General features: G+C 37.8%; 2 protein-coding genes across 2 annotated transcripts; one reads left to right on the forward strand and one right to left on the reverse strand.

Moving 5' to 3' along the window:
- Window positions 1-923: 923 nt before the first annotated feature.
- On the reverse strand, window positions 924-4,345 carry PCOAH_00045600 (Adapter-related protein complex 1 gamma 2 subunit; the record flags this gene model as incomplete). The annotated part of the gene is made up of 4 exons (XM_020061344.1): window positions 924-1,139; window positions 1,324-1,494; window positions 1,595-1,656; window positions 1,744-4,345. The coding sequence occupies 4 exons, from the start codon at window positions 4,343-4,345 to the stop codon at window positions 924-926; spliced, it is 3,051 nt and encodes a 1,016-aa protein (XP_019916213.1).
- Window positions 4,346-18,185: 13,840 nt separating this feature from the next.
- PCOAH_00045610 (Uncharacterized protein) lies at window positions 18,186-19,686 on the forward strand (the record flags this gene model as incomplete). Its single annotated transcript, XM_020061345.1, has 2 exons — window positions 18,186-18,542; window positions 18,736-19,686. 2 exons carry the CDS (start codon window positions 18,186-18,188, stop codon window positions 19,684-19,686), a joined length of 1,308 nt encoding a protein of 435 aa, XP_019916967.1.
- Window positions 19,687-23,367: the final 3,681 nt, after the last annotated feature.

Here is a 23,367-nt window from a genome sequence, read left to right on the forward strand (position 1 = left end):
ACGCGGCAGTATGTCCAACCTTTCGTGCGTGGCTGCACTAGCGGTCCATTTTGCGGGGGAGGCCCCTCCTACCACGTGCAACAAAGTGGCACGCACACATCATTCTCTTCTTTAATGTTCGCCACCAACCTTTTTTCGAGTCATTTGTTCTCTCTATTGTTTCGTACGCCGTTCGGTTCGGCAGTTCGACGCCTTCCGTTTTTTTTGTGTAATTTTTTTTCGTCCACCGGGGCATAATATATATGCCGCTTTTTTCTTTTTTTTTGCCAAGATTGTTCCCTATGGGGGCGTTTAATTTGTTCCTTTCCTCAGGCAACATCCTAAACGCCCCCACAAATAACTCCGCTCCCCTTTTTAATTTTCCCCAATTTTTGTTGCGTCACTTCACCATCGAAATGGAACTCCCATTTGTGGGAAAGAAAACGTTTAAATAAAATTTTCCAAATGGTCCACGTAACATTCTTGCGGTAGGGTAAAAAAAAAAAAGTTGGTCAATGTGCTATTCACAGGATACGTCTCCTGTATGCCAAGATGAATTTCAAAAACCCCTTACCTCTCACATGAAGAACGCAATTTTCGTTCGGGACAAATGGGGGCGAGCGCCGAAGCGTAGCGAAACTGACATTGCAGTTGGTGTGTCCCACACGTAACCACATTTTAAAGACGGAAAATTTCTTTTATTCAAATGACTATTTTTAGTATGCGAATGATTGTTATTTTGAGAAAAGGAAAAAAAGGTGGACTAAATTACAAAAAAAAAGTAGGAATAATATTTACTATGACGAAGGTGATAAATTGCATAGGCAAAAAAGAAAAAAAATATATATATGTCTGTGCGTTCTGCTAAGGGGAGTCAGCACATACATTTACATCTTCACATATAAAAGTTTGAACATTTGGAAAGTGTCCCTCCCCCTAGCCCTTCACAAAGCAGTAGGAAAGTTTCCAATGTTAATGAAGTCCTGCAACTTCTCTCCATTCCTCAGATAGGATATCCTCACCTTCATAAGGAGTGGCTTCTTCTTAAAGAGCTTGTTTACAATTTTTAGTTCCTGTCGTATTTTGTTTTCTTCTCCTGGGGGGAGTTCGCTGGATGAGGCAGCGAGTATTTCGAGTTTCACGTAGTTGGGCACGACGGCCTGAGGGGGGAAATGTGGCGATCAAAGGGACGTAAACAGGGCAACTCAATTGTGCAGCATTGAAATAAGCCGCATCCCACACTACGCGGCGCGTCCATAATACTGTGCGAAGGCCCTAAACCTCGGGGGCACATCTACATGCACACTCAGACTGCCGCATTTTTTAGTGGCATTCCATCCGTACCTCAAAAATGAAGGAAGATAACAACTCGCTTGACTTGTTAGAATAGGTAGCCCATATAGTTGCAGCTTCCGATTCCATGTTTTCTTTTTCAAAGTGGAAGCAAATTTCGACGCCGTTTTTGTCGTACACCTTCAAGGGGTCTATTTGTATTTTTGCACTCCCTGGATTTAGCTGCAAGTGGGGTTGGGCGCGCGCATAAGTGTGTGAAAGTGCATAGACGCGAAGGTACATGTATACAACATTTGCAAAGCCACGTTAACGAGTTTCTTACGTTCAGGAGGTCGTCTTGCTTCTCCGGCGACATGTCGCCCAGAATGTCCAAGGAGGCGTTTCCTGCGTGTAGAGGGAAGACAGCGCGATGAAATTTACACACACTTTGGGATGCACACAATGAGTGCACGAAATGGAATGTGAACCCACCTTGCACATTCCTCTTAGGCTGATCAATCGAGATATTGCCGAAGAGGTCCGCCAGTATATCTTCATTTTTCTTCTTCGCAATTTCAACCCCCTTGTCATTCCTTGCAATGGCGTTCTCCTTCGATTCCTGGCTACTTAACAAGTGGGTACTGGATATTTTAACATCATCAGCAATGTCTAGCATGTCCAATTTGTTCGCAACTTTCTCGTTAATGCTAATGTGGCGAGTTCCGTTGGGGGTAGCTATCACAGGGGGAGCACCACGAACGTCCCTGACGACACTGGAGTTATTTGTATCTCCATTTTGTATGCCCAGAACATCCTCCAGGTCTAGAAGGTCCGCACAGGCAGTGCTAACCTTATCAGTGTAAATGTCCGTGGAAGAATTATTCATAATGCCTGCGTCTCCCACTCCTTGGCTGCCAATCGCGTCATGAAGACTGACCTCCACAACATCATCGTCATCCACGTGGGAGGGTCTCCTCTTGTATATTTTTTTATTAGTATTCGGAGGAATGCGTAGAAGTATGGAGTCTCTTATATCATCCCACTGTGTGCTCATCAATTCGTGAAATTCACAAGCCCTCTGTTGAATTTCAATGCAATTATTTTTTTTATATTTCTGAATAATTTTTTCTATTTTTAATTTCTGCGTGGGGAAGCGCACGGTGAGTTTATTAAGGCACATGAGGACATACTGCAAAATAACATTGCTGTCATTGGAGTGCATGCTTTCATTTGCGACGTTACAACAAATGTAGGCACTATTATTATAGCTCGTGTGAGCATAATTGACTGTGTTCAAATGAATATCTTCAAATATGTTGGAAGATTTATTATACAGAATGTTCTGTATGGGGTCCTTAATATTAATATTGTGTAACTCCTTAATGGCATTTTTTTCGTACGTTTTTACGATTTTTTCTAATAAATCGAAAACATCGTCATGTGTGACAGTTATCGTTTCTCCATCTGGTCCGACATTTTTATTACCCTCCTGCACTAGTAAATCTCCTAACTCCCCTATGCACCAAATTCCCACTTGCACTAGTGCGTACTGATTTAGGTTCTCTTTTATACAAAAAAATATTTTATATACAACATAGGCGTGGAATTCTGGATTTTGCAAAACGTGGTAGATAAAATCGTTCTTGATATGGTCTTGTATGAAGTTCCCAGCTAGACACAACAATTTAATGTACGTATCTAAAAGGTATTGCACATTTGGGGAGTATTTATTCACTGATACACATATGTTTGAAACGATGTCACTCTTTATTTCTATATCCGCGACGAGTAAATAATTTAGCAGTTCCTTCACCATCACTTTTAGTGAATCCTTTGTTATAAGGGCAAATGCCACGTCGAGTGCCTTTTTCCGGATGCTTATATCTTGATCCTTTAGGCACTCTATTATGGTATTTCTATATATGTGCAACGTTTTCGGATCCTTCTTTAGTAATTTCTGTAAGGTGCATAATCCCACATATCTGATGTTGTTATCGGGGTTTTGTAAAAATTTCCCCAAGACATTCACAGCTAGGACTATCAACCCTGGGTCGGTTGATATATACGTGATTGTCTTCACGCATTCATATAAGATAGCGTTCCCTACGTTTTTTGTCGAGTCTGTATTCGTTGCTACTTGGGCTAACACCGAATTGACTTCTTCCATGTCGTAAATATGCTGCTTATTATCTGATTCAGTTCCAACTATGTTTCTGCTGTGCGTCATGGCTGTGTGACCATCCGTTACACCTTCGATGGTTTCATCGGGTTGGCCCTCACTTCGTGTACCAATCGCCCCGCTGGAGGTACCTCCACCATCTGTATTCAAATACTTGAGAAGCTTCAATATTTTAACCTGCAGAAATGGGTCGTTAATGCCGTACACGTCATACTCAACACCATGGGAATAACTCGACATGACGCAACTCTTTAAAATTTTCACAATTTTGTTGGTGTGCCCCCTGAGCACCTTCCTATATTGGGAATTCTTCTCTATGAGGGATATCATCAAACTGATGCCAGCACTTAACACTCCATGGTTTCTATCCTCTAACAGACTGTTAATTTTCTCGACGAACAGATCTTCCATGTCGCTTGTTTTTTTTAAAATACGAATTGCACACATGGCTGCCTTCTTCTTAATGTAGGGATTATTTATATTCATCAAATCCAAAATTTCGTACCTCAAGGAGGAGCACATTTCCGTGTTTGCAATGTTGCCCAAGGCACACAAGGCCAACCCGTTAATGTACTGATTACTATTTTTTAAATCATTCTTTATAGAATTGGTCACTAACATTAGGATGTCCGTGTTTTCGTCAAGTAGGATGGTCAACCCTAGGTAGCCTATCCTTTTAAAGGAGAATTTACTCGAGGCAATTAATTTTAAACATTCAATTTGACCAAAGTAGGTTGGGTACCCCAACATATTCATGAATAATAATTTGGCTACATTTCTGTGTCTGTAGATATTGTCTTCTTCTTTGAATGCTGTTCTGATGAGTGCACATTCCTTGGCCACGACGGACCTTTCCTCTGCTGCCGTTTTACAATTCCGGATGTTTCGAATTAGTTCTCTTAATTTTATTGACATGGTGAGAGGGGCAACTATTTATAGGTATGTCCCAACGAGGGTGTATTATCACGGGAAAATTGTTCGTAACTATTTTTTTCGCCTATTATGCGGGTTTATACATTAAAGTGGAAGTTGGGATGGGAAGGACTCCTGGGAGTAACATACACGCTGCTCCTTTCAGTGTGATAGTTTTTCAATTTTATTCACACAGGAGGTGGGACAATAATTACGCAGATCAAGGTGGACTGACGTGTAGGAAGAACACTGTTATAAGTGCGAGTGTTTCTTCCTTCCTGAAGCGATGAAACTTGCGTTTGCGCGAATACACGTGTGGACCCTCCGGCATACGCGCATATTCCTGCACGTTCCTATAAACTCGCATATAAATGCACTACTACAATCAATGCGTAGTATCTTCTTGCCGTACTAGCAGTCCATTTCTAAGTAACAAAGTGGGTGAGGGACAGGCCTAAATACAAAATGGTTTGGTGTTGGCGGCTTCTGGGCATATCGCGCTGTGCAGTGTTATGTTACTCACGTATGCATAACCATGTATGTACATACAAACATGTAGTCGTGTGCCCATGTGCGAATCCACGTATACATTTACTCTACCGTTTGATTTTTCTGCCACTCTCCTTCCATGGTCAATGGGCTTGAGTATTTTCAAATCTACGCGATGATTCAAACGGAGGCCAAAAAAAGTAACCCAGAGGAAATAAAGGAAGAAGGTACAAAGAAAGGGGAGCGCATAAAACTAGCGTAATATGCGCATTTATAAGCTGACGAGCGGCACTAAGAACAAATAAGGAAAAGCAGAATAAAATAAAGTTAAACATATTGCGCAATAGCAGGCAAACAGATGGAAGTAAGAGGAACATGTAATGCTCTGTTTTTTTTTTTTTCTTTCTTGTGGATTCCACCCAACATATCCCATCCATATGCGCTGCATACAATGAGCAATTATTTTCATTACATCAATGTGGGAATTTTTTCTCAATAAAAATAATTAAATAATTTATGTATAAATGTATGTGTACGTATTATTTTAGGGGATCCTTCTTGAGGTTAATTGTTGTCCCTTTTTTTAAAGGGGCGCGCCAGATGTTTACAACCCCAAACACGCATGCTTATCTCGTGTGCATTAATAATGGACTTTGTCAACGGTACACACGATCGACTTTTTTTAATCCTTCAATGGTTAATTTTTTCGAAGCGCTGAATACGATCCATTTAGGAGGGAGTGTTACGTGCATGTACCTTTAAGCATCGATTGCATGCGGTTATCAGGGAGGTGCAAAGCGAAAGAGAAAATGTGGTAGCCTTGGCCATTACAGGAGTCGTCACGCCTCTTATGTGCAGGGAAATACCTTAACCGTGTTGTTTGTGGTGTTGTAAGCCGCTTTCCGTGACGCCATAAAGATGGGGAGTATACAACCTTGCTCTGTGAAGTTCCTTTTTTTGCGAACATGTTATAACTTTATAGATTGTTGTAGAGGGGGGAGGGGGTCCTTCCATTTGCGTGGATGACCATAGAACAGGACACTTCTCGTTTAAAGCTAAAAGTGAGAATATTGGGCCACATGCGGGAGAGGCTTGGGGCATATTAAGTGCATGACGTATGTGTTTCACCACTGAAGGGGATTGCGTCTTGCCTTTTTTTTTTTCCATACTCCCATTTTGATTTGTCGCTGTCGTGTAAAAATACGTTCGATTCAGTCTATTTTTTTTTTTTTTTAGAATGCTTGCTTGTCTCTTTTGTCATTTTGCCATTCACCTATTATTTCATTTTCCTTCTTCCTTTCTTTTCTTTTTTTCTATTTTACTTATTTTTCATTTACATTCTCCTTTCTGATGCACCCTGCGGGTGCACTTTCACCTTTGTCCCGTGTCCGCATTGACAACATCCAAGAAGTTTTCCCCATTCCAAACATCCATACATCTTTATTCCTATACCCCTAGAACCTTTCATTCTACCACCCCTAATCCTTCATTCTACCAACCCTAATTCTTCGTTCTACCACCCCTAATCCTTCATTCTACCACCCCTAATCCTTCATTCTACCACCCCTAATTCTTCATTCTACCACCCCTAATTCTTCGTTCTACCATCCCTAATTCTTCATTATACCAACCACCCCTAAAAATCTTCCTTCCACCCAACCACACCCCTAACCCTTCATCCTATCACCCCTAAACCTTCATCCTATCACCCCTAAACCTTCATCCTATCACCCCTAAACCTTCATCCTATCACCCCTAAACCTTCATCCTATCACCCCTAAACCTTCATCCTATCACCCCTAAACCTTCATCCTATCACCCCTAAACCTTCATCCTATCACCGCTAACCCTTCATTCTAACACCCCTAACCCCTTATTCTAACATTCCTAAACAACAATAATTCCACCCAACTACCTACCAACCTTCCTTCTAACACCCTAAACCCTAAACCCTCAACCCCGAACCCTTAAATTGTAAAACCTAAAACCCTGAACGATAAACCTTGAATCCTAAACTATAAACCCAAAAATCCTAAAGCTTGAACCCTGAACCCTAAAACCTAAACCCTAAAACCCTAAAGCCTGAAACCTGAACCCAACACCTTCAACCCTAAACCCTAACCCTAAACGTGAATCCTAAACCCTAAACACAGGACCCTAAACCATGAACACTAAACCCTGAAACCTGAACCTTAAACCACGAACTCTGAACACTTAAATCCTGCACTCCGAACCCTTAAACCCTGAACCAAAACCCTGTAACCCTGAAACCCCAAACCACGAACCCTAAGCCGTAAACCCTAAACCCCTGAACCCTCAAGCCTGAACTCTAAACCATAAACCCAAAACCCTAAACACTAAATCCTAAACCGTAAACCTTAAACGCTGAACCCTAAACCCTAAACGCTGAACCCTAAACCTTTTCAAACCTTTCAAAGCTTTGGAATCTAAGGAAATAAGGAAGAGGGAATTGTTTCAGTATATAAAATATAATATAAACTTATCGAAGGGAAGAGTAAGGAACGAAATTATTATTATCGAACAGTGAGAAATAAAAAAAAAGGAATGTGCTGTGAGTACGGGCGGTACTGTATGTGTTAATAACTCTTAATAATATTTTGTAGTGCGAACAATGTATTAATCATAAACATATATGTTGACATTTTTGTCAACATGTAATGTGCCCATTGCGGGGGAAGGTAAGAACCTAATAGCTACCTACTGGTAACAGTTCTATGGAATGTGCATAGTTCTAAAATATTTATTATATAAGGAGCACATTCTTAATTTGAATTCCCTGTATAAAGCAGTGCACACTAACAATGGTAAAAAGGGAATAATACAAAGTTTATGCCACTATTAAAAAATGTGTATATATACACAGAAAGTAGTATATATGTGTGTACACATATAGTGTTCCCCTTGTATCATATAATGGGGAGGAAGTAAAATGTATGTATATATATACGCGCACATATTTCAATTATAATTATAGGTTCCAGGTTCAGATGAATTACCTTCAAAAAAAATATACGATGAATTAGACAAAGGGGAAGGAAGGAGGCATTGTACATTCCGAGGGGAAGGACAGAAGACCCCTAGTGAACTGGAAAGACAACTGAAACTATCATTAGGGTCGTACGGTGGGAGTACTTGGGGTGTAGCCAATACAATTGCAAAAAACTACTGTAACTTATGTGACGGAAAAAGGGGGAATTGGTTGGGTTCTTTGGGAGATGAGGATCTTCCTTATTTTTTTTATTATTGGTTAGGTACTAAAGTAAAGGATAAATTTCCGACAAGAAGTGAGTTTTCACCGGTTATGAAGAAAATTTATAGGAAGCTGGAGGAATTCGATCCTAATTGCAAGTGCACCAATTTGTACGAAGGTATTTGGCAGCAACATTTCGACCAGGCTAAAATACTACATGACTATTACTATAACTATAATAATCTACTGGGGAATGAGCAGGAGTGTAGTAAATATTGCAGTGGGCACAAATGCAAAGAGTCGTGGGAAACCTTGTATAGCAATGTTGAATCAACATATAACGATGTTAGTTCACATTGCGGAGGCGCTTCCGGAGATAATTATTGTCCCAAATTTAAGAACAGGGAAAAAGAGAAGAGGGGGGAATATTACAAACCGAATCCATTGACATGCAAACCTGTTCCTGGTTTGGCAGCAATAGAGACAACAGCAGCATCACCGACATCAAGACTGCAGGTTAGTCATCACTTCTCTTTCCTTCTTCTCATTCGAAATATATATGAGCACAATAAATACTACAACAACATTTTCTGTGCACAATGTAATAAGAAAAAAAATGTAATAGAAGGAACATGTAAGGGAAATGTACATATGTGAAGGAGTGTACACATGTACGGAATGTTCATATGTCGGAAGGAAATGTACACATATATATATATATATGTTGGAAAAACACTTAGTTATATATATATATATATATTTTACTATTCCTCCTGTTACGAATTCTATATATTTTTTTTTTAGGGGAAGGGTGCAGGTACAATTACCTTACCCTCAGAATTGGAATATAGTTACTTCGATGGAAGGAATTATTGTTCAGAGCACCGTGGAAGTAAGAATTGTGACGTAGGACTAAGGGATGAAGTGTGGGAAACGATGAAAAGGTGGAATGGTAGTGTATGGGGGAGTGATAAAATCTTAGCCACTGGAATTGTAAATAACTACGACTATGCATGTAGAACGGGGAAGGAAAGTGACGCATCCTATTATGATCGTTGTAAATTCTTATATTTCTGGATCGGTGATAAAATAAAAAAGGAATTGCATGAAGGATCGAAGTTTTCGCCGCTTATGGACGCAATTTATGGTAAGTTGACCAGAGTCCCATGTACGCATAACTGCAAACCTATATACTCTAGTATTACCAAAGACAGGTTCCCACAGGCTAAAATCCTATTCGACTACTACTATGACTACAGTTTTATACGGGAAAAATCGAATTATAATGAATATTGCAGTACAGACAAATGGAAGACCCACTACAGCACAGCTAAATCAACATATAACGATGTAAGTACAGATTGCAACAGAACTGGTGGAGAATCATATTGCACAAAATTTCAAGAGAACTCTCAGAAGGACGAATATAAGGAACCTGAACAGTTAAAACAGGAGTGCACTTCAGCATCTGCGGTGTCTCAGTTAGGAAATCCAGGGAGTGGTAGTCCCCCAAGGGATGGAGTAACTTCCCAAAGTGCACCTTCAGCACTTGGATCACCTGAACCAGAGGAATCACGAAGTCCAGCAGGTAAGTATGTTATAGAATGGTAAAACTACACCTTAAGTGGGTAGAGTAAAACTACATCTTAAGTGGAAGTAAAACTATACACCTTAAATAAAGTAACTGCTGAAGTTACTCTTTACCACCCCGCTCTCTCTCTTCCTTAAAAGGGTTACTCTTTACCCCTCGTAAAGTTACTCTAACTGGTGCAGTTACGTTAGAAGGTGAAGTAACTTTTATGATGGGGGAGTTGTAAAGAGTAAGCCTTTTAAGGAACGGGGGGGAGGGTTTAGCTGAGGGTGAAGGAGTAGGGGAGTCCCATACAGTGGGGAAAAAGGGGGGGGGGACATACCATAGAGAAGGGAAGGGGAACATGCAAGAAGGAAAGGAGAGTATGCACCCCCCTTTAGGGTTCACCGCTCTGGGTTGGTAGTATTTTCTTTATTATAATCTACACATTTTTTGTTATTCTTTCTTTAGGTCAAGCAGAAGCAAAGGGTCCAAAAAGTGTAGAAGGTGAAGCACGTGAGAGAGGTCCCGTAGGCGCAGCAGGTCCCGCGGGTCCTAGAAATGTACAGGGTGAACGAATTCTACCGGAAACATTAGGACAGCAGCCAAATGAAAGGGGAGGGGGAGGACACTCATCCTCCTCAACAGCAGAAAGGGCAACCTCCCCCTCTTCTGGAGTTAACAACACCATCCCAGCCATTACTTCTGTCCTAGGGGCAGTAGGAGGATTAGCTTCCATTGCTCTTCTTTTATATAAGGTAAATATAATTAACATAATTATAACAATTACAACAATTATAATAGAGCTATATATATAAATGCATATATATATTCATATACATATATATATACATCACATATATATATGTCCATATATATACGTATATATATATGTTATATATATATGTACTTATATGTATATGTACGTATTGACATATTTTCCTTCTATTCCTTTCCATCATCCCTACACCCCTTCGTAATTTTCAGTACAATATCCTACCTCCTGGGATAAAAAGCACCTTCTTTGGAAGCAGCAGAAATAGCAATAAAAAAAGGAAAAGAAGATCAAGCGGCCCTAACATTAGTAGATTCACAGAGGACGACTCGACAGCTGAAACGGACTATTCCACATCAAATTTAACCAGTACTGGAACAGACAGCTTAACTGAATATTCTATTCCATACATTATGTAGTTCCTCTCTTTTTAAAAAGAAAGAAAGAAGAAAAAGAAAAAGAAAAAAAAAAAAGGAAAAAAAGAAAAAAAAAGAAAAAAAAAGAAAAAAAAGGAAAGAAAAGAAAAGAAAAGAAAAGAAAAGAAAAAAAGAAAGAAGTAAGGTTAGGAAGAATGAGGCACATCTAAGCTTCAAAGTACAACATTAGTTGAAACAGGGAAGGATGTAGCTCCCATAGTGTAATGTACACGTCACACACATATAAATAAAAATATTCAGGTTGTACATATTAGGATGGAAAGAAGAAGTGAGCGTAGGTAAATAAGAAAAAATTGTATGTGCACTAAAAGGGAAAGGGAAGCTTAGATAATATAATATACACACCTCATGTTTGAATAAGTTATTTGTAGTGTAATCATCAAAAAATGAAGGAAAAGGAAGAATTATTATTGTTGAATGATCATGAATGCAAGAGAAGAATGTGTGTATTGCATCATATTCTTATGCGCAATTTTGCATAATTTAGTAATATAATAAATAGGAAAGTAGTAGAGAGGGAGGGTAGAGCTGGTTCTTTACTTTTTTTACTTTGTTATCTCCTGTGTGTGTTCATTGCTATTTTTACATTTAAATATGCACATGATGATTTCAATGCATGTGAATGGTGGGTTATCATGTTTTGAAAAATTAAACATTGTGTATTGTGAGGGAATTGAAAAAATGAAAATTCAATACCTACTTATTTCATAATCATCATAAATCAATCAAAATTTTGGAACGTGTTTCCGAACTACATAAGCACATGAACACTTCTTTAACATAAATTAAATTATATATTGAGGGTATTCATAAACAATGGTAAAAAGGGAATAATACAATCAATATAATTCATTCACATTTCCACCATTTTGAAAAAAAAGAAATGTGTATATTATACAGAATGTAGTATGTGTATGTGTACACACACACACATGTATATATAATGTTCCCCATTTATATCATATAATAATGGATCTGTATGGATGTATACGCACACATATTTCAATTCTATATGCTTTCAGGAGGAAGAAGATAGTGTTACATTACCCTCATGGGACATATACGCTGAATTGGAAAATGGAAGAAGGGGGCAATGTACATTCCCACGGGGGCATCAGGAACGTAGTAGTCTGGAACAGAGTATGATAGGATCATTACATTCGTACACAAAGGAAAATTGGGATTGGATTGATAAAATTGTACAAAACTACTGTTACGTATGTAACGGGAGAGAGCAGTGGATGCGTAATCTGTCAGATGAGCAGCGCTACAGTTTCTTTTATTATTGGTTAGGCGATAAAATAAAGGATAAATATCAGACAGGAAGCACTTTCTCAATGGTTATGACGGCAATTTATGAGAAGCTGGAGAAATTCGATCCTACATGTAACTGTAAAAATCTGTACGAAGGTATTTTGAAGGATCGTTTCAAAAAGGCTAAGATACTATTCGATTGGTTCTATAACTATAGTAAATTACACGACCAAGCAATGTGTAGCGAGTATTGCAATAATAATGAAAAATGTAATGCCCCCTTCCAGAAAGCCCTATTAACATATAACGATGTAAGTGATACTTGCAGCAGAACTGACGGAGATAAATATTGTCCCAAATTTAAGGAACCATCTAAGAAGGAAGAATATAAAGAACCAAAGAAATTAGAATGCCGCCAACCCCCTCAACCAGCCCGGTCACCATCACCAGAGGTAACTTCTTATTTTCTTTTTTTTAGAATAAATAAGTATTATATATACAACACTCCGTGCACACACATTGAAATAATAATAATAAATAATAATAATGTGTATGGAATGCATGGTAAGATACATGTACGTTTACTACTTTGTATCAATTATATACTTTTAGGAAACGGACACCAATAAATTACCTTCACGAAAAATATACGCTGCGTTAGACCAAGGAGTAGGAAAAAGTTGTACACTCAACGGAAGTAAAAGAAACAATACTACATTGGAAAAACAACTGGAAGGATCATTATCGCCATACAAAGGGGAAAATTGGACATGGATTAAGGAAATTCCAGGGAACTACTGTTTAACATGTAAGGGGACAGGGAGGGAAGAGTTCGCTACTTTGTCCAGTAGTGATCGTTATAGCTTCTTTTATTATTGGTTAGGTGATAAAATAAATAAGGGAAAACCTAAGGGAGGGGCCTCTATCTCAATGGTTATGGGGGCAATTTGTAACGCGCTGAAGGATTCCATGTATAAATGTAAGTGTACTAATATATACAATGGCATCAGCAAAGACAAGTTCGAACAGGCGAAAAAAGTATTCGACTGGTACTATAACCATAATAAAATACAAAGCAGCGAGGAGTGTCACAATTATTTGAGTAAAAATGGAACTTGTAGTACCGCCTACGACGAAGCTTCAAAAGCATATTCGGACTTAACTTCAAATTGCGGAACCACTGAAGGAGAGGCATATTGTGACAAATATAAAAAGAACCGTCAGAAGAAAGAATATCAGGAACCGAAGGAACTAACATGCCCTGAACAACTCGCACGTATGGAAAGAGCGGGCGAAGAGGACAGAGTAGGTATGGGAGAAGTTCGAGGGAAAACTGTATCAATTAGGGGAGTAAAGAAAATTCATCTATATATATATAAGCGGAGGGCAAGGAAGGGAAGGTGTTCTTCCATCCACACAGACAGAGGACAATCTTCCACAGAGAGAACACTTCACACAGAAAATAGTGCACAAGCACAACACTTCACATCATGTTGTTTGTTTCCCCTTCTATTATACCTTACACGTATTTTTACTTTTTTACTTATTATTTAAACTCAGGTGATGTTCATGCTACGTCTGAAGGTCCTCAGGAAGGAGCAGGTATTATTCCTGGTAAATCTGGATCTGGTTCACAAGTTCCAACAGAAACAAAAAAACTTGAGGAGGATGATGAACTTAAGGCAGGTAAAGAAGCTGGTATTGGTGTTCCAGGTGGTATTTCTGGTGCAGGTACTCCAGCTGCATCGGCCTCAGCATCATTTTCAGGGGTACAACTACAATCGCAGGAGTCCGTGCACGCAGAAGTGGAGAGCACAGCGTCCACCTCCCCCGGAAGTACCTTTCCTACCACTGCCATATCTTCTGGAGCTGCAGCAGCAGTAGCTGTTCCATTAATTGCTTCCTTATTATATAAAGTACGTACAATTACCATTATAATTACAATTTAAAGTGAAAATGTATAAATAATAACAATATTATTCATATTTACTTTTATAAGTCTAGTAAGTGTAAGTAACAATGTGTTGCATTATATATATATATATACATGTGTGTTACCTACTCCAAATTCTTCCCTTCTGTTTCCTTTCTTTCAGTACACTTCTTTATTCTCTGGGATACGTAATTCTTTTTTTGGAGGGGGAAGTAGCAGCAACAGTAGAGGAGGTGGAAGAAAAAAAAGAGAAGGGAGTTCCCTTAGAAGAGAAATTAATGAGTTTGAGAGCGACAACTCATCAACAGAATATTCAACAGTTGGTTCCACAACAGGTTCCATAACGGACCCCTCAGTATATTCTGTCCCTTATATTAGATAATTTCTTTTCTTTTAAAAAAGAAAGGAAAGAAAGGAAATACAAGAAAAAAAAAAACAGAAAGAAAGGAAAAAAAGGAAAAATAGAAAAAGAACTTAAAGAAAGAAAAAAATAAAAATAAAAAGGGAAAATGAGGAAAAAATGTAAAAGAATAAAGAGACAGGAGAAGAAAAAGCTATAATGTATTAAGCCCGTTTACAAAATGAAGTATTCGCCGATTGGTTCATCACAGTTGGATGGAAAATAAATTTCTTTAATTTTTTCAAAATAGGCAGCATAATAACCCTGTTGGTGTCCCCTTCTTTCGTATGTTTCTTTTTTGTTTTTGTGTGAGTATGTAATGCGCGCATCTCATCATCAGTGACGTTGCGCTAAAAAAAGGAGGTAGTTCAAAAAAAGAAAAATGCAAAGCACAAAAAATGCACCCTTTAAAAAAAGAGGTACAGCGTAGCAATTTTGTTTGCTTGTTTGCTTGTTTGCTTGTTTGCTTGTTTGCTTGTTTGCTTGTTTGCTTGTTTGCTTGTTTGCTTGTTTGCTTGTTTTTTTGTTTTTTGTTTTTTCTTCTTTTTTTTTTTTTTCGTTCCATTTTTATTCTTTTTTCTCCACTTCTTAAGTGATAGCCATTTTATCTTCATTCTTAAACGTGCTTGTGAATTTTTTTCGTTTCATCATTAAAATAGGAATGGTTGAAATTGACTCTTCGCAAGTTACACATTTGCAATGCTGTCTTATGATTTCACTTCATTCTTTCCCTTAATTTAATGCGGTTTAGTTTTTTTAAATGATTGAAACATAGCGTATGTTAAAAGCATTATTTGAGTTATATACATATTTATATGTCTATATATATATATTTTTTTTTTTTTGCATTCATGGGAAACAACAGAACAAAATGTCTTCTCATTAAATGTGAAGACTGTTCAGACCTTCTCTTTTTTTTTTCCAACTGTTTATGTGTAACTCGGCAAATATTTCTTTTTTTACTTCAAAAAAATACGCATTTATGGGTACCTGCTGAGCGCGCAAATGTGTGCATGTGCGTATATAAACATATACGTGCAGGTATAATGCGCATTTACCCTCTGTTGTAATAATTACATTCCTTTTCCTATTTTGCGTTCATCGTGCGTAGAAGAGTAGGACAAGCTTGTGTCCTGGAAACAAAAAGATGAGCTGTTCCCACGCGAGATTAAGTATTTGCACGTCCTACACTTTTGGGCGAAATGTTTCCAGTAGCAATGGATAGGAATTATTCCATTCGTGGATTCCCCCTTTGACGTTTGCTCATGATGTTTTTTTTTTTTTTTTTTCCACGGCCGCTTCGCTTAATTTGTTGGAGGGGAGCAAATAAAAGGAAAGGAAGAAGAACTGGAATAAAAGGAAACGGAAGTGGAGGAAGAAGCTCCCCCTTCGAAGTTGCCTAATTTGAGGTGACCCTGAAAGGTTGCAAATCTTTGAACGTTCTCGTTAAGCGTCCCTTTGTCTACCCATTTGTGCTAGCATTTTTTTTTTTTTTTTTTTTAAACACCTCGGAAGGCTCGTTCTGGTGAAATGGAAAAAATTCAGGGAAACAATCACCAGAGGGTGTGCGAAGGGGGGGAGACATTGTGTGGTTAACGGAAAAAAAATAAATAAAATAATAATTGATTTTCAACTGGGAACGTGGGAAGCAGTCGTTTGCGAACCCAAATGGAAAAGTCTTACACATGTATAGCTGCCGGAAAAGGGGGCTTATGTGCCCGCACCGTTGTGCGGGGGAAATGTGCTCTGCTAAGGAAAATCTCCAAAAGCACGCACAATATTTTATGAAGGGACTCTTACGGGTCCGGTGTGGGAGGTATGTTCTTCCGTTCGGAGCGAGGAAATATAAGGAACAAGGGAACTATACGAATTATCTTTACACAGTATCGTCGTGTAATTCAAACAATGGGAAAGGTACGAAATGTGCGACCATTAAACATGTTCCTGGTACATCATAAACAGTATAAGATAATTTAAGCGCTAGTACTATTGAATTTATAATCGTGGCTGCAATGCTACGTGCAATAATGTTCTTCTTTTGATACTACATCAGACTGGTTTCCTATTATGGAAGGTGTGAACATTATGGCGGATGTTATAATTTATTTTTACCCTTTAAGTGTATAGTTCACAGGCTAAAGGTATTCTTGGGTATTGTGTATTTTCCGTGTAGTTCTCCAGATTATAATAAGGTATTCAAGCGGAGGAACCAGAAAAGATGAAGTTCAAGAATAATTATTACGGAGTGTATGGGAAAGAATTAGCAACATAAGGTTACAGGGGAAATGTTTTTCAAATTATAGGAGGGATCAATTATATATTTGAATTATCATCCCGATGAAGGAGGATTTATATGACTATGGAGGTATATGCGTGGGGGATGCTCGTGACAGTCATTTTAGTACGAAATACAAGTGAAATAATAATGGCAATTATTATTATATTAAATAATGAAGGAAAAGGGGCAGATATAAATAGAGAAGTGTTGTGCTACGTACCGTGCAATTGGAAAAACGTCTCCTATACTATATGTGTGTTACCATTGGGAATATTAAAAAAGGGATGTATTGTATGGGAATAATTAAAGTATTAAATCTAATTCAACAATGTAAATTTACGTAGGTCGTCGGAAGTTAGATAATATGTGAATATAAATGACGTTAAGGAGCCTAAAGGGCTATAATGGAGTAACATTATATGAGAAAGTATGTTGTTCTAATGCACAGAAGCCTAAGAGTTGAAGGTAAAGGTTTTAGTCGAATATAGATGTAAAGAAGAAATTCAACAGTGCACTTTATAAGCAATTTAAAAGGAGGATTTGCGCGAATTTTGTCCCCACGTTGAAATCTTGAGGGGCAGTATGATGCTTATCAGAGTTACGTAGAATAACCTGGGTTTATACATATGGCAAACCTAAAGTACTTGACAATTCACAAGCACATAATGTATACGCATGGCTTCTGGCAGGCAACATACAAATTATGTATTAATTTTTTTTTTTTTTTTTTTTTTATGTTCATATATATATGTATTATAATCGTCCCTTGATGCATCCCTCATTTGTATACTTCTCCTTCCGTTAGCCTAAGGAACCATGCATTTTTTGTATGAAAATGTAGAATTTTTTTTTTCCCAATATTTATTCGTTTTGCATATTCTACAATTTTCTTTTTTCTTATATTTATCTCTTTCTGACTTCTTTTTTTTTTTTTTTTTGGTAGTTCTTATTTTATATAAAAGTACTTGTTAATTTTCTTTAAGTTGTTCTAAGTTACATTGTTTTTGTTAAAATTTCATATAAGTTTGTGTTCGGGTTTTTTTTTTTTTTTTTCCGGATAATAATAGAATATATATGCCGTGAAACAACTGTATATTGATAAAACAGAAAAAATGAGAATAAAATAAAAAAAGAAAAATTTCCCCTTGTTCCAAACTGAGCTGACAGTGCAAATATTATGTATATTATTGGTAAATAACATATTAAGCATTTTGCAATTAAGAACAACATCTGTGTAGCAACATTTTATACCATATACGCTTTCCTTTTTTTTTACCATTAAACAATAATATATTAGATTTTTTTCGTTTTCTTTTTTATTCTTAATTATAGAAACACCAAAAAAAATAGGGAAGACAAAAGAAGGGGGGAAAAAAAGAAGAAACATTTTTACTAATTATTTTTTATTCAAAAAAAAAAGGAGTACAAATTAATGTGTTGTTTAATTCTTGCACAGAGCCTCACACATAATTTACACATAATATAGAAAAAAAAAAATGGCGCATAGTATGGGCTCTCCGTACAGCCCCTACTTCGTGGTGGACGTTGACAAACCATTCAGTTCCATTACTGAGAAGTATTATGTGTCCGAACCTTACAACCCCCCCCATACCTCCGTAATTAGTGGCACGTCTCACGGGAGATTCCCAAGTTATTATGTAGATGGTGAAGATTATTTTTATAATGGGGAAGAAGATTTTCTGATGAAGGAACCAGAAATCAGTCAAGATCCCAAACCAGACGAAAATAAAACAGAGGAAGTCGAAAATAAAGCGAAGATCGTGGAAAGCACAAACAAAGGGTTGACTTTCTTTCAAGCGGTTATGATCATCGTTTTTTTGATGCGATGGGCCGTAAGTTTGAAATAGCAGAAATTATTACTGCGTGTGCGTTGCATTCACTTTGCTGCTAGCGAATGTGTCGCGAATTGCGCAAATTGATGTGCATAATAAATGTACGCTAAAACGCGTGATCAACGCGAAAAAGGTGCAACAACAATGCGCACACAAAAAATACAAACTTCCCACACTCCCAACTTTTCTGCAGAGGAATAACTCCACCAGACAGCTAAGAAAGCACGAGGCGAGGAAGAAATTATTAAGATATCTGGACAAAGTGAACGAGAATATTAAAAAAGACGATCTTAAGATGGAAAGGAAATTAAAAAGAATGGAAGAAAAAATAAAAAAGGAAGAAGAAGAAATGGAATTAAAATGGAAAGAAAAAAGAAGAAAAATTAGAGATAAAATAGCCAAGAACCCATCGAAAGACACTTTACCCGGTATAGGCCCATTCTATGACAAGGACAAAAGCCTTTTGGATAAAAAATTGGATATTGTAGATTCAAAGTATCAGAAGTATAAATATAATAAGAAAAGACGATGGAATCTTATGAGGGCAGCTTATCATGAGGCGCTGGAGCAGTTACAATACAAACAGGAAGCGAGGAAAGTGGACAGGTGCATAGAAATGTTTTTATTTGAAGCGAAGTGGAATTTTGGAACCAAATCATTCAAAAAGTACATGCAGCAGAGACAAAAGCAGTACTATTTAGATAAAGTGTTTATTATGAAAAAGAGGTTACAGGAAAAAGAAAAGGAGAAGGCGAGGATTGAGGCAGAAAAAGCAGAAGCAGCAAGAGCGGCAGAGGAGGCTAGAAAGGCAGAAGAAGCAAAAAGGGCAGAAGAGGCAAGAAGAGTAGAAGCGGCAAAAAGAGCAGAAGCGGAAAAATGGGCAAGGAAGGCAAAATTCGTAGAAATGGTAAAAGCGTCACAAAGAGCACAAGCGGCAAAAACGGCAATAGCGACAGCAGGGGAAAAAGCAGCAATAGCGGCTAGGGAAAAAGGAAGAAAAGAAGATGATGACGAGGATGACGACGACGATTTGTGCTATTATTTTGTCAATTATGATGATGAATATTATGATGATTCTGATGATTATTACGACTACCATCCTTCTGTCCACGGCCATTACGACCAGGATGATTATTATTCTTAAACGTTTCGTTTTGAAATGACCGATGCAGCATTTTTCACAATTTTGTTAACCTTAATGATAAAATAAGTCGCACCGACACGTAAAAAATGTGAACAGAGTTTTGAGCTTATTAATAAATTAGGAGGACGGAATTTTTTGTAAAAATTGTTTTTAACTGTTCATAATGGTTGATAATTATTCCCCACCAAAAAAAAAGAAATGAAGGAAAGTTTAGAAATAAGCACATTAGCATGTGCAGATTTAAATCCTGTGCAATGTTCTCACGCATTACATAAATGTATCGTAAATGGGCATACGTTTACGCCCCCCTCCACTGAGTGTGTCCCCTCTCGTGCTCATTAGCATATACCCCCTTTTTTTTCTTTTTTTTTTTTTGTATGTTCCTCAAATGTGTAACACGAACATTATAAACCAACTACCCCCCCGGCGGGGGGGCGGACATAGTAATTAAATTTTGTAGATGCGTGGCAACAGATATTTGGAACGCGCCCAAACGGATTTTCCACTTTATGGTAAACCACACGGGGAAAAAGTGCCACTGGGCCATATTCTCCCCCGCATTCTTTTTGCACAATTTGCGCATGTATATAAATATAATTATGTATATGTGTAATTACGTGTGTGTACACTTTCTATGGGCATGCAAGACTTCCCACGACTCGTCTCTCCACACAGAGAGAGAACGAGCACCACGGAAGGTACAATAGAACGAAAGGTATTATGGTTGCCCATATTCTTCTTTTCCTTGTTTTTTCCCTTTAATTCCCCTTTTGACAAATGAGTGTAACATGTGCTTCTCATGGTGAAGCAACATTCATGTTGTGTTTTACACCACCACCTGTGCATCTTGCTTAACCAGTTTTTCTTTTTCGCGCAAAAAAAAAAAAAAATAAGGGGGGCAAAAAAAAGGAACAAGGACATTTATAAGGAATGCGCAGGAATGAAAGGTGTAACACAATTTTTCCGTGTTAAATAATGTCTCACATCGTGGTGATTACATTTTTAATAAATAAATGTATAAAATTATGTTCCATGAAAATAGTTCCCCCACCCCTTTTTTTTTTTTTTTTTTATTTGTTTATATTAAGAAAAAAGGGGAATCGAGCACACACAATTTTTTTTTTTTTTTTTGCACAGAAAAAACAATTTTATGGCAAATTGAGAAAATAAAGTTGGTAGGGAAAAAATTGCATTGCTAAGAATAGCGGAATTAAGGAAGCATGCAACGATAAGCACTTCATAAATGAAGAAATGAGGGCTGGAAGAAGGAAGGAATATAAACTTAATGCATAGCGTAATCTATTTTGCAATACGTATACATGAGAAGTATAAGTAAATACACATGCTTGCATAATTCTATACACAAATAAATGCCCAGTGCTGACAGTTTTATCCTTCATTGCGCGATAACCTATCATTTTATTAGCAAACTTATTAATAGGCATAGGACAATAATAATGAAAATCTGCCAAAAAGAACCCCCCCTCCATATTTGGAACGCAAAATACACAAAAAATGATGTAAAAAAAAAAAAAAAAAGAAAAAAAAAAATGTATAAAGCGTCCATAATATTTTTAATTCAAAAATATTTGTTCCTACGAACGTAAAGCCTGTCTTATATGCCATTATATAATATTCCTTAAAGTTATAAATAGGATTATTAGTGAAAAAAATAATATATGCAAAGGGAGAAATTTCAATTATGTTATAATTGGGCAAAGGGAAGAATTTCATTCGTATAAAATAGAAGTTTCCTTCTTTTTGGTTGCAGATTAGGGTTTCACGCAAAGAAGCATATTTAGTGCATCCTGCAGCGTACGCCCGAAACTTAAAACTACGAAACACTTCGCCTAAACCGAGAATATGAACTTTGAACCTGTTCCTTAGGAACGTTGCCCTTAGGAATATCTTCCCTAGAAAAATGAACCCTAAATCCGGAATCTGAACATTGAACATGCTCCATAGGAATGTCTTCCATAGTAACATCAACCATAGAAACTCCTTTCCTAGGAAGAAAATATTCCTCCCTAAACTCGGAATCCGAACGTGGAACACCATCCATAGGAACATCTTCCTTAGGAATAAAGTCTTCTTTCCCTAAACCCGGAATGTGAACTTGGAACATCTACCTTAGGAACAAAGTCTTCCTCCCTAAACCCGGAATCTGAACTTGCAACCTGTTCCATAGTAACCCTTACCATAGGAACAAGGTCTTCCTTCCCTAAACCCAGAATCGGAACTAGGAACTGGTTTCTTACAAACATCTTCCCTACGAAGAAAGTCTTCCTCCCTAAACCCGGAAACTGAACTTGGAACCTGTTCCTTAGGAACATCCATGTTAGGAACACCAACTCTAGAAACTTCTTCCCTAGTAACACATTCTTCTTCCCTAAACCCGGAATCTGAACATCGCATCTGTTCCTTAGCGACAAAGTCTTCCTTCCTAAACCCTCAAACTGAACCCCTAAACATTGAACACTAAGGCCTGAAAACTAAACACTGGACCTTAAATCCTGAACCTTAAAATCCAAAACCCTTAATCCAATGAATTAAAAACTAAACCCTAATGCCCTAATCACCCGAACCCTAAACCCTGAACCCTGGACATCTTCCCTACGATTAACTTTCCTATAAATAAACTCTACATCCCTAAACCCTAAATCCTAAACACTAAACCCTAAGCCCTGAATTCTGAAAACCAGATCCTAAATCTTCAACCCGAAATCTAATATCTATATTCTTACCCCTTAACATTAAACCCAAAGCTCTGAACCCTAAACCCTGAACACTAAAATATAAAGCCTAAACCCTAAAGCCTAAACCCTAAACGCTAACGCCTAAACCTTAAACGCTAAAGCCTAAACCCTAAACCCTGAACCCTAAACCCTAAACCCTGAACCCTAACCCTAAACCCTGAACCCTAACCCTAAACCCTGAACCCTAACCCTAAACCCTGAACCCCCAACCCTGAACCCTAAACCCTAACCCTAAACCCTGAAAACCTTAAACCCTAAACCCTAAATCCTAAACCCTAATTCCTGAATCCTAAGACCTAAACCCTAGAGGCTGATCCATAAAACCTGAATGCTGAACCAACAACCTAAACCAGGAACTCTAAACCGTAACCCTTAAAACGTAAAATACTCAACCCAAAACCCTAACGGCTAAATCCTAAAGCGTGCGTCCTAAACCCTAAAACCTAAAACCTGAACCCTAAAGTATGAAACATACACCCTGAGCATTAAATCCGGAAACTCCAAACTCTGAAATCTATAACTTGTAGCCTTAAATCTAAACCCTAAATTCTAAACCCTGAACCCTAAAACCTAAATCCTAAACCCTGAACCCTAAACCCTAACCCCTGAACCCGGAAACTTCTATAGGGAGGTAAAGTACTCGTCCATTTTATACTTACCTGTACAGAAGAAGTTAGGGAAGGAAAATAAGAAGTGGGGGGAACTCGCTATGTGAAGATTAGCGTGATCCGTGTGGGATAAGTTTGAAGGTACATAACTGTAGGTACAATATATAGCAGGATGAAGCAGATAAAGGTTCATTGTATGAACATATTCTATGTATGGAGCATAGAATCCACAATAGGGGCAATGGCGGCTTATCGTAGTTCATACGAAATAAGATATGTATGAACGTGCAGGGCAAAAGAGGGTACAATTTCTATGG

This window comes from Plasmodium coatneyi, chromosome 12 (genome assembly GCF_001680005.1).
Source record: "Plasmodium coatneyi strain Hackeri chromosome 12, complete sequence".
NCBI lineage: Eukaryota > Apicomplexa > Aconoidasida > Haemosporida > Plasmodiidae > Plasmodium > Plasmodium coatneyi.